The sequence below is a fragment of the Passer domesticus genome, chromosome 9, assembly GCF_036417665.1.
Source record: "Passer domesticus isolate bPasDom1 chromosome 9, bPasDom1.hap1, whole genome shotgun sequence".
NCBI classification, from domain to species: Eukaryota; Metazoa; Chordata; class Aves; order Passeriformes; family Passeridae; genus Passer; species Passer domesticus.
In genome coordinates this window covers 30,785,227-30,797,340 of record NC_087482.1, presented here as the reverse complement: position 1 = coordinate 30,797,340, position 12,114 = coordinate 30,785,227, and the positions used below count along the sequence as shown (strand labels likewise).

At 65.1% G+C, this 12,114-nt stretch overlaps 3 protein-coding genes across 4 annotated transcripts in view; 1 reads left to right on the top strand and 2 right to left on the bottom strand.

The window, feature by feature from the left end:
- Positions 1 to 15: 15 nt before the first annotated feature.
- On the top strand, positions 16 to 2,344 carry LOC135307852 (transmembrane reductase CYB561D2). Its single transcript, XM_064432374.1, has 3 exons — positions 16 to 265; positions 356 to 393; positions 936 to 2,344. The coding sequence occupies exons 1-3, from the start codon at positions 139 to 141 to the stop codon at positions 1,437 to 1,439; spliced, it is 669 nt and encodes a 222-aa protein (XP_064288444.1). The 5' UTR covers positions 16 to 138; the 3' UTR covers positions 1,440 to 2,344.
- Positions 2,345 to 2,493: 149 nt separating this feature from the next.
- On the bottom strand, positions 2,494 to 5,387 carry TMEM115 (transmembrane protein 115). The gene is made up of 2 exons (XM_064432372.1): positions 4,359 to 5,387; positions 2,494 to 3,664 (listed from the first exon to the last, which is right to left on the bottom strand). Exons 1-2 carry the CDS (start codon positions 5,210 to 5,212, stop codon positions 3,460 to 3,462), a joined length of 1,059 nt encoding a protein of 352 aa, XP_064288442.1. The 5' UTR covers positions 5,213 to 5,387; the 3' UTR covers positions 2,494 to 3,459.
- A 608-nt stretch (positions 5,388 to 5,995) lies between these two features.
- The window catches only part of CACNA2D2 (calcium voltage-gated channel auxiliary subunit alpha2delta 2), a 207,928-nt gene continuing 201,809 nt past the window's right edge, over positions 5,996 to 12,114 (bottom strand). For both annotated transcript variants that reach the window (XM_064432366.1, XM_064432367.1), the window contains 15 exons: positions 11,713 to 11,810; positions 11,427 to 11,517; positions 11,234 to 11,296; positions 11,027 to 11,130; positions 10,843 to 10,941; positions 10,658 to 10,752; positions 10,372 to 10,419; positions 10,021 to 10,092; positions 9,728 to 9,880; positions 9,559 to 9,611; positions 9,399 to 9,454; positions 9,192 to 9,315; positions 8,583 to 8,692; positions 8,282 to 8,370; positions 5,996 to 7,749 (listed from right to left, as the gene is read on the bottom strand). In XM_064432366.1, the coding sequence (XP_064288436.1) occupies positions 7,621 to 7,749; positions 8,282 to 8,370; positions 8,583 to 8,692; positions 9,192 to 9,315; positions 9,399 to 9,454; positions 9,559 to 9,611; positions 9,728 to 9,880; positions 10,021 to 10,092; positions 10,372 to 10,419; positions 10,658 to 10,752; positions 10,843 to 10,941; positions 11,027 to 11,130; positions 11,234 to 11,296; positions 11,427 to 11,517; positions 11,713 to 11,810 (1,384 nt within the window). In that variant the 3' untranslated portion in view covers positions 5,996 to 7,620. The remainder of the gene's footprint in view (positions 7,750 to 8,281; positions 8,371 to 8,582; positions 8,693 to 9,191; positions 9,316 to 9,398; positions 9,455 to 9,558; positions 9,612 to 9,727; positions 9,881 to 10,020; positions 10,093 to 10,371; positions 10,420 to 10,657; positions 10,753 to 10,842; positions 10,942 to 11,026; positions 11,131 to 11,233; positions 11,297 to 11,426; positions 11,518 to 11,712; positions 11,811 to 12,114) is intronic.

Sequence of the window (12,114 nt, the reverse complement as noted above, 5' to 3'; positions counted from 1 at the left end):
CAGCACTTCCCGCCACTCAGCGGCGGCGCAGCGCGGTGGGGCGGGACTTAGCGCTGACGGACAGTCCGCCTCAGCCAATCGGAACTCGCGCCGCGGCCCGGCCATGTCGGCAGCGGCGGTTCCGCCCGCCCGGCCAACATGGCCCTGACGGCCGAGACCGAGTCCCGCCTGTACCGCTCGCTGCGCGTGGTCTCGGGCTCCGCCGCGCACCTCGTGGCGCTGGGATTCCCCGCCGCCGTGGCCGTGCTGGCGCGGCCCGGATCCAGTGAGTGCCGGCGGGGCCGGGCCCGGGGCGCGGGGAGGGCCGGATGTCTCCGCTCAGCTCAGCTCAGCTCACCCTGCGCTTCCCTTGCAGGTCTCTTCTCCTGGCACCCGCTGCTCATGGCCCTCGCGGTAAGTGCCGCTGCCCCGCGGCAGGCGGAGCCCCTGGGTGGTGGGTGCCGAGCCCCGGGAGCCCCCGGCTGACGGGAGGCTGAGCCCCGGCCGTGGGTGCCCGGCCCCGGTCAGTGGGTGCCCGGCCCCGGTCAGTGGGTGCCCGGCCCCGGGCGGTGGGTGCCCGGCCCCGGGCGGTGGGTGCCCAGCCCCGGGCGGTGGGTGCCCGGCCCCGGGCGGTGAGTGCCCGGCCCCGGGCGGTGGGTGCCCGGCCCCGGTCGGGGGTGCCCGGCCCCGGCCGTGGGTGCCCAGCCCCGGTCAGTGGGTGCCCGGCCCCGGGCGGTGGGTGCCCGGCCCCGGTCGGGGGTGCCCAGCCCCGGGCGGTGGGTGCCCGGCCCCGGGCGGTGGGTGCCCGGCCCCGGGCGGTGAGTGCCCGGCCCCGGGCGGTGGGTGCCCGGCCCCGGGCGGTGGGTGCCCGGCCCCGGGCGGTGGGTGCCCGGCCCCGGGAGCCCCGGCGCAGGGCCGTTTGGCCGGTGCCAATGCCGCTGCCCTCTGCCCCCCAGTTCTCGTTCCTGATGACGGAAGCGCTGCTGATCTTCTCCCCGGAGACCTCGCTGCTGCGCTCCTTCTCCCGCAAGGTCCGGGTGCGGGTGCACTGGGCCCTGCAGCTGCTCGCCCTGCTCTGCGCGCTCCTGGGGCTGGGAATCATTACCTACAACAAGCACCTGAACGGCAAGGGCCACTTTGTCACCTGGCACGGGCTGACGGGGCTGCTGGCCGTGCTGTACACCGGCGGGCAGTGCGCCGGGGGCGTGCTCCTGCTCTACCCCAAGCTGATGAAGAACTGGACGCTGGCCAAGCTGAAGCTGTACCACGCAACCTCAGGGCTGGTGGGCTACCTGCTGGGCTGTGCCAGCCTCATGTTGGGCATGTGCTCCCTCTGGTTCACCACCACGGTGACCGGTGCCTCGTGGTACCTCGCCATGCTGTGTCCCCTCGTCACCAGCCTGGTTATCATGAACCAGGTGAGCAATGCCTACCTGTACCGCAAGCGCAGCCAGCACTGAGGGCTTGCTGCTGACCTGAACTTCCCACAGCGAGCTGGGTCTCCCCTTGGAGAGAGCTGGCAGCCCCCCTGCTCGCACAGGGTCTCCTTGGAACTTGGTTTCTACCTACTCGTCTTTCCTTAGTCCTGGATTGTCCGTAGTGTCTTGTCCCCGGGGAGCAGCCGCTCCAGATGCGTGTGACACCTCACCCCTGCCTCAGTGGGGATGCTCCCTGGCACAGGTAAAGCTGCCAGTCCCTGTGGCAGCTTGGTGCTCAGTGCTGGGAAGTGGAGGGCTCGCTCAGGATTCCTGCTCCTTTTCCCTTCCCACGCAGGGCTGCTTTGGAGCAGGCAGGCCAGGGGCCATCCTGGTGAGGAGGGCAGGGAGTCCCTTCTCTCCCGGGAGGCTGCAGCAGGCACCACGCTGCCTCTCCTGCCGCGGGGGCAGCGTGACAGGAGAGCACAGGGCACGGTTGTGGCTTCAGCCCTGGCAGGGCTGGGGCAGGGGGGTGGCACCCGAGCAACGGTACAGCAGCACGTGTGTCCCCATGGCACGGGCAGTCCCTGGGATCAGGGCAGCTCTGCCCCACGGCCCTGGGTCTGGACACCCAGTGCCACGCACAAACCCCTCCTCCGTGGGCTGGGCTCGGCCTGCAGGGGTGGGGTCAGTTTACAGAGCAGATTACTGAGCCGGGCTGGGAGCATGCAGCCAGCAAGTCATAGGGAACAGTGTGAGCACGGGGGGAGGCACAGACCTGGGCAATGAACCCTTGGGGAGGCAGGAAGAAACCTCCTTGCTGGCACAACAGCCTTCCTTCCAGCACGCATCCTGCTCCCGGCAGGGCTGGAGAGCTGGGAGCGGCTCCCAGGCTGAACAATTCCTCTGTATCCAGAGCTTTTATTCAATAAAAATTTCAGGCAGCTAGAGCGCAACAAGCCCTCTTTACTTCTTGGGTGGGATGACTTCTGGGGTCAGGCAGACATGTCTCCCTGCTGGAGCACCTGGGCAGGAAGCCCCTCCCCAGGGGCTGCTCGGGTCCCCCACCCTGCCCGTGCTCTGCCGCAGGAGCCAGCGCTTTCAAAGAACTCTTTATTGATACCCAAACGTCTGTGTTCTTCCCGTTTGACAAAACCTTCTCGTGTGGTCCTTTAAAAAAATAATCATGACACTGCTGATCCGCATCCCGGGCTGGGAACTGCCCACTGGATCAGGGCTGTGGAGGCTGTTGCAGGGAGCATCCTCTCCATCCAGGAAAATAACTCCATCAACAAAGAGGGAGGGAAAAGAAGGGGGGAGCCCATATCCTACCTGCAGGAAAGAAAACCTGCTGCCAGAGGAAGCAGCTAGAGTCCCACTGTAAAATTAATTCCAGCTCCTAGTGTAATCTGGCAAACGGATTAGCCAGGGAGCAGCCAAGGGCAGCAGCTCCTGGCAGGGGGAGGGGGCAGGAGAGGGAGGAGAGAATCCCCACGGTGCAAAGCCTGGAGCTGGCAGTGCTGGAGCACCACCACGAGGGGCTGGGTGGCCTCTTCCTGCCCAGTGTCCTGTCCCCTCCTACCCAACAAAACTTCTCACCGGCCCTGGCAAGCTCCTGCTGGGGCGGGGGGAGGCTCCCACGGGAAAGACATTTGGAAGAGAAACCCACCAGCCTTCTCACTGCCTCAGTTAAGGAGGGCAAAACTCAAAACTACCTTCAGAAAGGAGAAAATAAGTGTTGAGTGCTCTGGCCAAGCCCTGGCACAGAGGAGAAGCTGACTTCGATCCCACGAGGGCCAGCACAGCGGCTTGGGGCAGGGATCAGCCCTGCGTCCCTCTCCCAGAACAGGCCCCGCTCCTGCCCCGGCTGAGGGAGTGGCTCCAGGAATCCCTGTCCTCACGGTGGTGGCAGTGTCACTGTCCCGGGTGCCTGGTGCTGGCCGCGAGCAGCAGCGAAGCGTTGGAATGAGGTATCCCCCTGCCTGTACCGGGAGCAGTCCCGCCCCCGGGGGACGCGAGGGGGATTAGCAGCTCTCCAACGGAGACAGGGCGGGAAGGGGAACGCTCACAGCTGGGCCGGGGCGTCCTGGAAGCTGATGAGGTTGGACTCCTGGCCGGGGCTCTTCCCGGCCGTGCCGGGCTCGGGCAGCAGTGGGCTGTCAGCCTTCGCTGCCGCCGCCGCCTCCTCCTCATCATCCTCCATGCTGGGCCAGGCTGACTGGTCCTCCACTCGCTTGAGCCGCTCGTTCAAAGCCTTCAGGGCCAGCTGCCTGCAGGACAAGGGCACGCGGGCAGGTCAGCACCATGGGGCACTGTGCAAGTCAGCCCCTGGCTCCTTCCCGGCAGGAAAGGGTGGGTTCAGTAGTGCTGGGGAAGACCTGGAGTGCCTGGGATTGTTCCACAGAAACCCACTCCGGCTCCCAGACTACTCACACGGAGTTTTCATGCTACGTGGAGGCTGTCAGCACCAGGGCAGCTCCGGGAATGGGGAATCAAGGCATAAAGCAGGGCAGGGAAAAGGGAGTGCCAGCACCCTGTCCAAACCCTCCTGCCAGCAGTCAGGAAGGCCAGTGCTGGCTGTGCTGGAGGGCTGGGCTGTGGGGCTGACTCACTGCCCTCCCCTGGGCCAGGGTGAACTGGTGGAAGGCCGCCATGAGTAGGGATTGTCACTGTCCCAGGCTGTCCCTTTCTTCTGCGAGAACCCCTAACCTTGTGTGCCCCTTTCCCAGGGTCTCCCCTGCCTTTCCATTGCTGCTCCACATCTGGAAGAGCAGAATAATGTCCCACCACCTCCATGGCAGACCACATCGAGAAGGCCCCTCCTGCACCTCAATCTCCCCCCTCCTCCTTGGCTGGATTTTAAACTGTACCCTCGCTGTCCCTAAACACGATCCCGTGGGCAGGGCAGGGCAGGGCAGGGCAGGGCAGGGCAGGGCAGGGCAGGGCAGGGCAGGGCAGGGGTACCTTCTCCTCTCGGCGTCCTGGGGGTCTGTCCCGGGCAGGCTGATGGTGATGGAGGACGGGGCACCCACGTCGTAGCGCTTGACGGTCTTGCGGCACAACCGCACCTTCACCAGCACGCTGTGCACCAGGTTGGCCACCAGCCCCACCACGGGCTGCAGGATCTCGGGGAAGAAAGTGGCGAAGGCGAAGTGGTCGCTCATGTCTCCGCGGCCTCTACTGTGCCGCTGGTAGAAGCGCAGATAGACCCAGCTGGAGAGGAGCCCGAAGCCGTACGAGGCCAGTACATTGCTCTCGACGAGGGCAGCGAGCCGCAGCAGAGCCAGGAGCAGGAGCAGGAGCATGGGCACAGCCTTCATTCTGACCTGAGGCACCTTCAGTACGGTGCTGTCCCCCATCGTCTGCTTGAGGGCCACCAAGACGCCCCCGAGGAAGCCCAGGCCGCCGTGGATGCGGACGGCGAACAGATAGTGGAGGTGGAAGGAGGCCACGTAGGTGAGGAAGTAGGCGAGGGCCGCCAGGAGCCCCACGGAGATGTTCACCACGGCGAAGAAGACGAGGAGCTCCAGCGCGCCCCAGAGCGGCTCCAGCAGCCGCCCGGCCGTGCCCAGCGTGGCCAGGCTGGCCGCCAGCCCCCAGGCGCGCTGCTCCACCAGCCCGTGCGTCAGCAGCGTCCACACCCAGAAGTTGGGGGGCAGCAGGTAGCCGGGCGTCACGCCCAGCCCGTAGGCCGTGTCCAGCCCGAAGGAGAGCAGGTACAGCAGCACGGCGGCGGCGCTCAGCGACTTCACCACCACGCTGGTGCCGGCCAGCGCCGCCAGGAAGTGCTGCCGGGCCACCGGCAGGTACCGCCGCATCTTCGGCCCCGCGGGCGGGACGGGGCGGCCCCGCGGGGGCTGCCCGGCCCCACCCGCCCGCCTCCCCGCGCCGGGCCCCGCGCAGCCCCCGGCCGGCCCCGCTGTGTCCCGCCGCCGCCGCCGCCTCGGGCCAGGCCGCGCTCGGACCCTCCGCTGGGCCAGGCCGGGCGCGGACAAACAGCCCCGCTGCGCATGCGCCGAACGGGGGCGACGGGGCGGGGCTGCCGCGGGGGCGGGGCCAGGGCGCCGCGGGGCACGTCGGGACTTGTAGTCCGGCCACGTTGGCAGCGCGGGGCGGCACCGGACACGCGGGCGGGGGACACGGGGGGACACGGAGGGGAGACAGGGACATTGGACAAACGAGCGACACGGACGTGGGGAAGGGGGTGGAGACACCGACACAATAGGGACACGGCGGGACGTGGGGGAGGGAGGTGGCAGGACACGGTCATGGGGGGAAAAATCCCGGGAGATGGGGATAGGGACACGGAGCGCACTAGGGGACACTGACCCCCTGCAACAGGGGGACCCGGGCATGGAGTGGGGCGTGGGCAGGGTGACACAGCCCTGGGGGACACGGGGCCCCAGCCCCTGCTGTGAGCCCGGGGCTCCGCGGGGTCCCTGTCCCGTGTCCCTGTCCCGTGTCCCTGTCCCGTGTCCCTGCCCCGAGTGCAGCCGCTCAGGGCAGTGTCCCACCTGCAGGAGCCCCCCGATATCTGTGCCCCCCCGTGCTGTGCCCCCCCAGCCGTGCCCACGGCCCCGGGCAATGACAGCCACCGCCTGTGAAGTGAAAATATGAACATTATTTAATAACTGAGTCTCTGTAATAAACCATTTGAAAATATTTTACAAGGAGTCACACGCACGATATCTTACAAATTGTCTTTTTGTCGTTGTTTTTTTTTTTTTTTTTTAGTTTTCCAACTCTTCTGTACAAAAAAAAAAAGAAAGAAAAAAAAAAGAAACCCAAAGAAATTAAAAATAAATTAAAGAAAATCAATTAAAAACCTTTGAATGAGCAGAGAGAAGCTTTAGGGTGGGGACAGGGCAGGAGTGACCCCGGCGGGACGGGGGGCCCGGGGCCACGCCGCCCGTTCGTCTCATTGGTTTTTAACTTAAAATAGACTATATATGTATATATTTATAGGTATGTATAGTGGTGGTTTTCTGGCAGAGCACCTAACTAGACTACAGAAGTACACACACTCCCGGTAACACAGAGCCATCTGTTCAAACACGGTTCCCAGAGACAGTAACCAAACACACACTGAGAAAGCTACAAGCAGAATGACCATTAATTAACCCCAGCACTAATTAGCGCCCGGCGCCCTCCCCAGCCCCCCGGGGCGGCCGTGCCGAGGGGGCTCCCCTGGTGAGGGTCCCCAGGGCTGCCCGGGGCCCCCCGGCACTGCCGGGAGCAGCGGGGGTGGCACTGGGTGTCGCGGCTGTCACCGCCCGGGCCGCGTGTGCGGGGCAGAGCAGCGGGCTCGGACTGGCCGGGGGACAGCACCCGGCACGCTGCGGGGCCACCCCTGTCCCCGCGGCCCTGTGGGGACATGTGGCACTCGGCACGCGCCGGGGCTGTGCCCTGACCCCCGCGACACGGGGACACGGGCCATGTGCCCGGGGACAGGCAGCGCGGGCGCTTTGGCAGGGCGGGGCTGAGCGGGCGGGATTCACAGTGATCTGCAGAACGGAAAAGAAACAAAACACATTTCCCTCCTCCTTTTCACCCCGGTGTCTGTGCCCAAGGACGGCTGAGCCCAGCGAGCGGCCGGGGCACGGAGGTGTGCCCGGCGCAGGCAGAGGCCACTGTCCCCGAGCTGTCCCCGCCCGCCCGCAGCCCCAGCCCGCAGGGACGAGCCCAGGGGTGCTGCAGCTGCCCCTCACGCCCTGGGGACCGCCAGAACAAACGATACTGACCCGCACAGTCAAGTCCTTTCTTTCTTTTCTTTTTTTTTTTCCTTCCCCCTCCCCCATTTTTTTCCTTTTTTTTTTCTTTTTTCTTTTTTTTTTTGTTTGTTTGTTTTCCCATGTGTCCTCGTTGCTGACAATAAACCCCGCCGGTCTCCAGGTGAAAATGTTGGAAACTCGATGTAGAAAGATCTGCTTTAAAATCTTCAGGCTAAAAAAATAGGCGAGGTGGATGGGGATGGGGGGTCGCGGGCGGAGGACACCGACGCCACTTTTCCAAGTCCGGGCGGCCGGGGGGATGCGGTGCCCGGTGCCCGCTGTGCCGGAGCCCCGCCGCTCCCCGGCTCCTCTTTGGCTGCGGCCGGCGGGGAGAGCGGGGCGGCACCGGGGGTCCCGGGGCGGCGGAGGGCACGGCGCTCCCGCTCCACCGGGCCGGGCACGGGCGGGGAGATGGAAGTTGAAAGAAAAGAGAGCTGGCGGGGGCGGCCGGGGGGCTAAAGGCAGGCGGCCGGGGGCAGTGGGTGCCGGCTGGTGCTGGAGTAGAGGAGCAGCAGCTGCAGCGGGAGCAGGACCCCCAGGGACGGGGAGAAGGAAGCCCCTCGGCCGCAGTCTGAGGTATCTTCCTGCGGGGGTGAAGAGAGAGGGGCCGTGGGGCACCCCCAGCAGTGCCTCGGCACCCCAGGGTGCATCTGCCGCCTCCCTGCAGGCCGAGAGCCCCTGCCCTGCAGCACAGCCCCAGCACCGGCCCTGGGGCTGCTCTGCCCGGCATTCCCCGGTTCTGCGCTTTCCCTCAGGAGGGCACTCCATGGCACTGCTCTCCTAGGGACCCTCAGAGCTGTGACCTCCCCAGGGCTCCTGAGCCCTCCTCCCCGCCCTCCCAGGGCTCCACACCCCCATCAGAGGGGTCCCCCCACCCCTCATGGCTCTGTTCCCCTTGGGGGACACCCCTCATGGCGCTGTTCCTCCCGGGGGGACACTCCCCTTTCCATTTCCCCCTCAGGGCTGAACCCCTCAGCTCTGCTCCCCTGGGATCCCCCCACGGCTCCATTCCCCGCTCAGGGGGAACCCAAACTTCCCCCAGGGGACCCCCCATGGCTCTGCCCCCCCCCAGAGGATACCCACTGCCCACCCCTCCCCAGGGCCAGCCCCACGTACTGTTGCATTGTAGTCGAAGCAGATGTGGGGGCCTTTCCGGTAGCGGGGCCTGTCCACCAGCTCACACTGGTTAGGGTCCCTCGGGGGGGCTTGGCAGGTCAAGGAAACCACCAGGAACAGGGCAGTGGGGGCTTGCAGGGCACCCCCAGCCCCTTTGGACACGAGCCACCTCCCTCCACCCCTGCCAAACTCCACAGCTCCACAGGTCCTTGCCCCGCTGCCTGTCCCACAGACCCTACACGTCCCCCCACCTCGCTGCCACCACATTGCAGTGGGATGCAGCTGAGACATCAAAGGATACCTCTTACCTCTGCCTGCAGCAGCTTGACAGACTCACACTGGCTGCAGAGGGGCTTGTCAGCCACCACGAAGAGCAGGTTGGTGTTGGCCAGTCTCTGTGCATGGAAGAGCCTGGGGGTGCGAAGGCAGTGGGACCCCCCCTTACCCTCTGCCCCAATCCCCCCCAGCTGCCAGCCCTGCTGAACCAGCAGCATCTCCCCAGACCCAATTTCATCACTGTCCCTGTCCTTCTCCCCATCCCTGTCCCCAGCTTCATCCCTATCTCTAACCTCATGCCTGTCTGCACTCCTGTCCTTGTCCCCAGCCTTGTCCCTATCCCCATTTCCTGCTCTGGTCTCTATCCCCATGCTCATCTCCACCTCCCTGCCCATCCCCATGCTGAGGGGGCTCAGCACTGATGGCTTTCAGGGCTTGGTTCCACGCAGAGGATCCCTGGGGACTCCATCCCCCACAGCCCATGGGGACACCCTGTTCTTCTCTGTCCTCCCCTCCGGGTATCACAGTCCCCCCAAATGCTGCACAGCCCCCACACAGGCTGCTGCACAGGCACCTTGGCACACCCTGGGGTGTCCCCAGCCCTGTGCAGGGGGGACAGTGGGGATGGACCCACCTGGAGCAGTTGCCGCAGTCGATGATGGCGTTGTAGGTGGCGTTGACGGTGCTGAAGTAGTACTGGGTCTGCTTCATGATGCAGCTCGTCTCCCTGGCCTCCATGCCGTCCCCCACCACCTCCTCTGTGCCAGCACAGCGCTGTGGGACAAAGGCCACCAGCCCCCCAGCCCTGCCCACCCCCAGCTCAAAGCTCCCCAGGACTGACCCGTCTGGAACCAGCTGCTGTAGGTGAGGCTGTACAGGAACTGCTGGAACAGGGACCTGGGGAAGCAAAGCGTGGCCACTCAGGTGTCCCAGCCCCAAGGACACCCCGGTGTCACTCCCCAGCAGGAATGGCCCCAGGGAGGGGACACGGCAGGACTCACCAGGCTGCAGCCGAGGTCCACCAGGCGAGGCTCAGGAGATCGGCCACGGTGGGCTGTGGGCAAAGAGGGGGCAGTGAGCCAGCAGGTGCCCATGAGGGGCACTGGGGAAATGCTCATGGGTCCCTGAGCTCCCAGACCACCTGGAATGCCCCATCCCGTGGGTGCTCACCACGAAGACGCCGCGGGGCGCCGCGCCCGTGTTGCTGGGGGCCTCGGGGGCACAGACGGACTGGAAGTCGTAGGACTCCTTGCGGGCGTAGAAGGAGTTGTTGTAGAGGGCAGACATCAGGTTGGCATCCACTTCGCTGAAGAACTTGCCCACCTGAAATGGGCACCGAATCTGCACCCAAATGCCACCGTGGCATGGACTCCCCTGGAGGGGACTCGAGTGGGCTGTGTCACAGCCACGAGCTCAAGGGTTCAGCTGGCATCCATGCCCAGGAGAGCTGCGGGCACCCTCACCTGGTACCAGTGGTCCTCCTGGTTGGAGAGCACCAGGAAGCCCCCATCATCGATGAGGACACAGATGAGGTCCTGGGGAAGGAGGGCAGTGTCATCCAAGCCTGGTCAGCACAGTGTCCCCAAGTCTCAGAGCATCTCAGTGCCAGAAGCACCCAGGTTGGGTGCAGGGAGCAGGGGGTCTATGGGCAACCCCCAGACCTTCATCCCTGAGAGGTGGGCTGGGTCTGGCTGAGCTTGGGGAGCAGCAGGGCACAGGGTGGGTGCAGAGGCTGGGTAAGCAGGGGACAGGGACCTCTCCCAGCCAGTCCATACACCCCCCACCAGCTGCCCCCACCCCTGCCCACCACCCACCTTGTTGTTGGCCTCACAGTCCATCTCACAGCTGCTTGAGGGGTCACACTGTCAACCAAAAGCAGGGCAGAGGGACAGGTTAGCAGGATGGTCATCCCCCCAGAGCTGTCCTGCCAGCCAGAAGGGGACATGCAGGGTGGTGTCCCCAGAGGCTGGAGACAGGAACCCTGAGGAACAAGCCATTACAACCACAGGCAGCATGTCCCAGCAGTGCCCCCAGCAAGCAGAGCTCCCTCCCTGCCCTGTCCCCACCCCAGTTCCCTGGCTGTGCCAGCCCAGGACGTACCCGGCGGGTGCCCAGCTGGTCTCGGTCTGTCCGGTTGCTCGCCAGCACTTTGAACTTCTCAGCCCAGGCCTCCAGGTCCAGCTTCACCCCCACCACTGGGGCAGTGGGGAGACAGGGTGAGCTGTAGCCTGGAGGGGTTGCAGGGACCCCCAGCCTGGCACCAGGGCGCCCAGCTCCCTGCCTACCTGCGGGCTTCAGAGTCTTGCCCCCGATGCTGAGCTCCACGGCGGTGCTCACCAGGATCCCAATGGTGTTGTTCTCCAGGTCCAGCCCCCGGTAGCCAGCTGTGGAAGGCAGGGGTGACATCAGGGGACACACAGAGCCAGCAGCAGCCTGAGTCACACCCTGTCACCCTGAGCTGTCACCCACCATCTCGGTAGGGTGGCTTGAAGATGTAGCCCTTGTTGTCCAGGCTCCTCCGGTAGAAGCTGGCGTTGAAGGGCTCCGGTTCCTCCTCCCAGTCATCTGCGGCCCTGGCAGGGAGAAGCCACAGCCATGGCTGTCACTGTCATCCCTGGTCCCACCAGAGATGGCCCAGCAGGAGCAGACACATCACTGTGCAGGGCAGACACTCACTTGTTAGGGAAGACACGGGTGATGCCCCCGTCGGTGGCTGCGAAGACAGCCAAGAGGCTGTACCTGCAAGGAGAGGGGCCAGGTACACCAGCCATCAGTGGGGTGCTGCTCTGCCCCTGCCCCCACAGCCCATCCCAATCCTCATCTGTCCCAAGACAGCGCTGCCCACCCCGGGCCATCTCCCTGCACTTACGTGTTGAGGTCCTGGTCCTTCCAGACTTGCTCCACCAGCTGCTGTGTGATACCCGTGTCCAGGATTAGGTTGTGCAGGAGGAAGTTGTCGCCTTGGAGAGGAGGAGGAGGTGAGAGCTGACCCCATGAGGGCCACCCATGTGCCCAGCTCTGTCCCAGCAACCACTGTGCAGCAGCTCCCAGGATCCCAACCCAGCACAGTTTATCCCCTGCTCCCCCTCCCCTTGAATCCCCGTCCACCCCCGACCCCCACAGCAGCCCCCCCAGCAGCCATCCCAACTACTCACACTGCTTGGAGTCTGGGGTCACCTTTTCCATGAGGGCAATAAAGTTTTCCAGGAATTCGGTGTTGTTATCCGACAAGTCGAGGTCTTTGCAATACTCTCTGGGGTTTGGGGGACAAGGTTTGTCGTTCGTGGGGATGGAAAAGGTAAGGTCAGTTCTCCCCCGGGGACGGCGGGGTGGGTGCTGGCTGTGCTGCCAGCACCCAGGCTTGACAGGACACAATGGTGGTGACGTGTCACCTCTCCTGGCAGTGTCACCCCGCCAGGGGAACTGGCTGTGGGCATCTCTGCAGACTGCCCAGTGCCCAGCCCCTGCTGCCTGCAGTGCCACCAGGGAAGCGTCACACCAGTCACCAGGTCTGTCACTGCCACAGGCACTGAGGTGCCACCCCCTCTGCCAGGGCA

Excerpts from the sequence above, each read along its gene's own strand:
- LOC135307852 (XM_064432374.1), top strand. The coding sequence starts at position 139 with ATGGCCCTGACGGCCGAGACCGAGTCCCGCCTGTACCGCTCGCTGCGC. Across the intron at positions 266-355 it reads GCTGGCGCGGCCCGGATCCA|GTCTCTTCTCCTGGCACCCG; the intron begins GTGAGTGCCGGC and ends CTTCCCTTGCAG. Across the intron at positions 394-935 it reads CGCTGCTCATGGCCCTCGCG|TTCTCGTTCCTGATGACGGA; the intron begins GTAAGTGCCGCT and ends TCTGCCCCCCAG.
- TMEM115 (XM_064432372.1), bottom strand. The coding sequence starts at position 5,212 with ATGCGGCGGTACCTGCCGGTGGCCCGGCAGCACTTCCTGGCGGCGCTG. Across the intron at positions 3,665-4,358 it reads CAGGACGCCGAGAGGAGAAG|GCAGCTGGCCCTGAAGGCTT; the intron begins GTACCCCTGCCC and ends CTTGTCCTGCAG.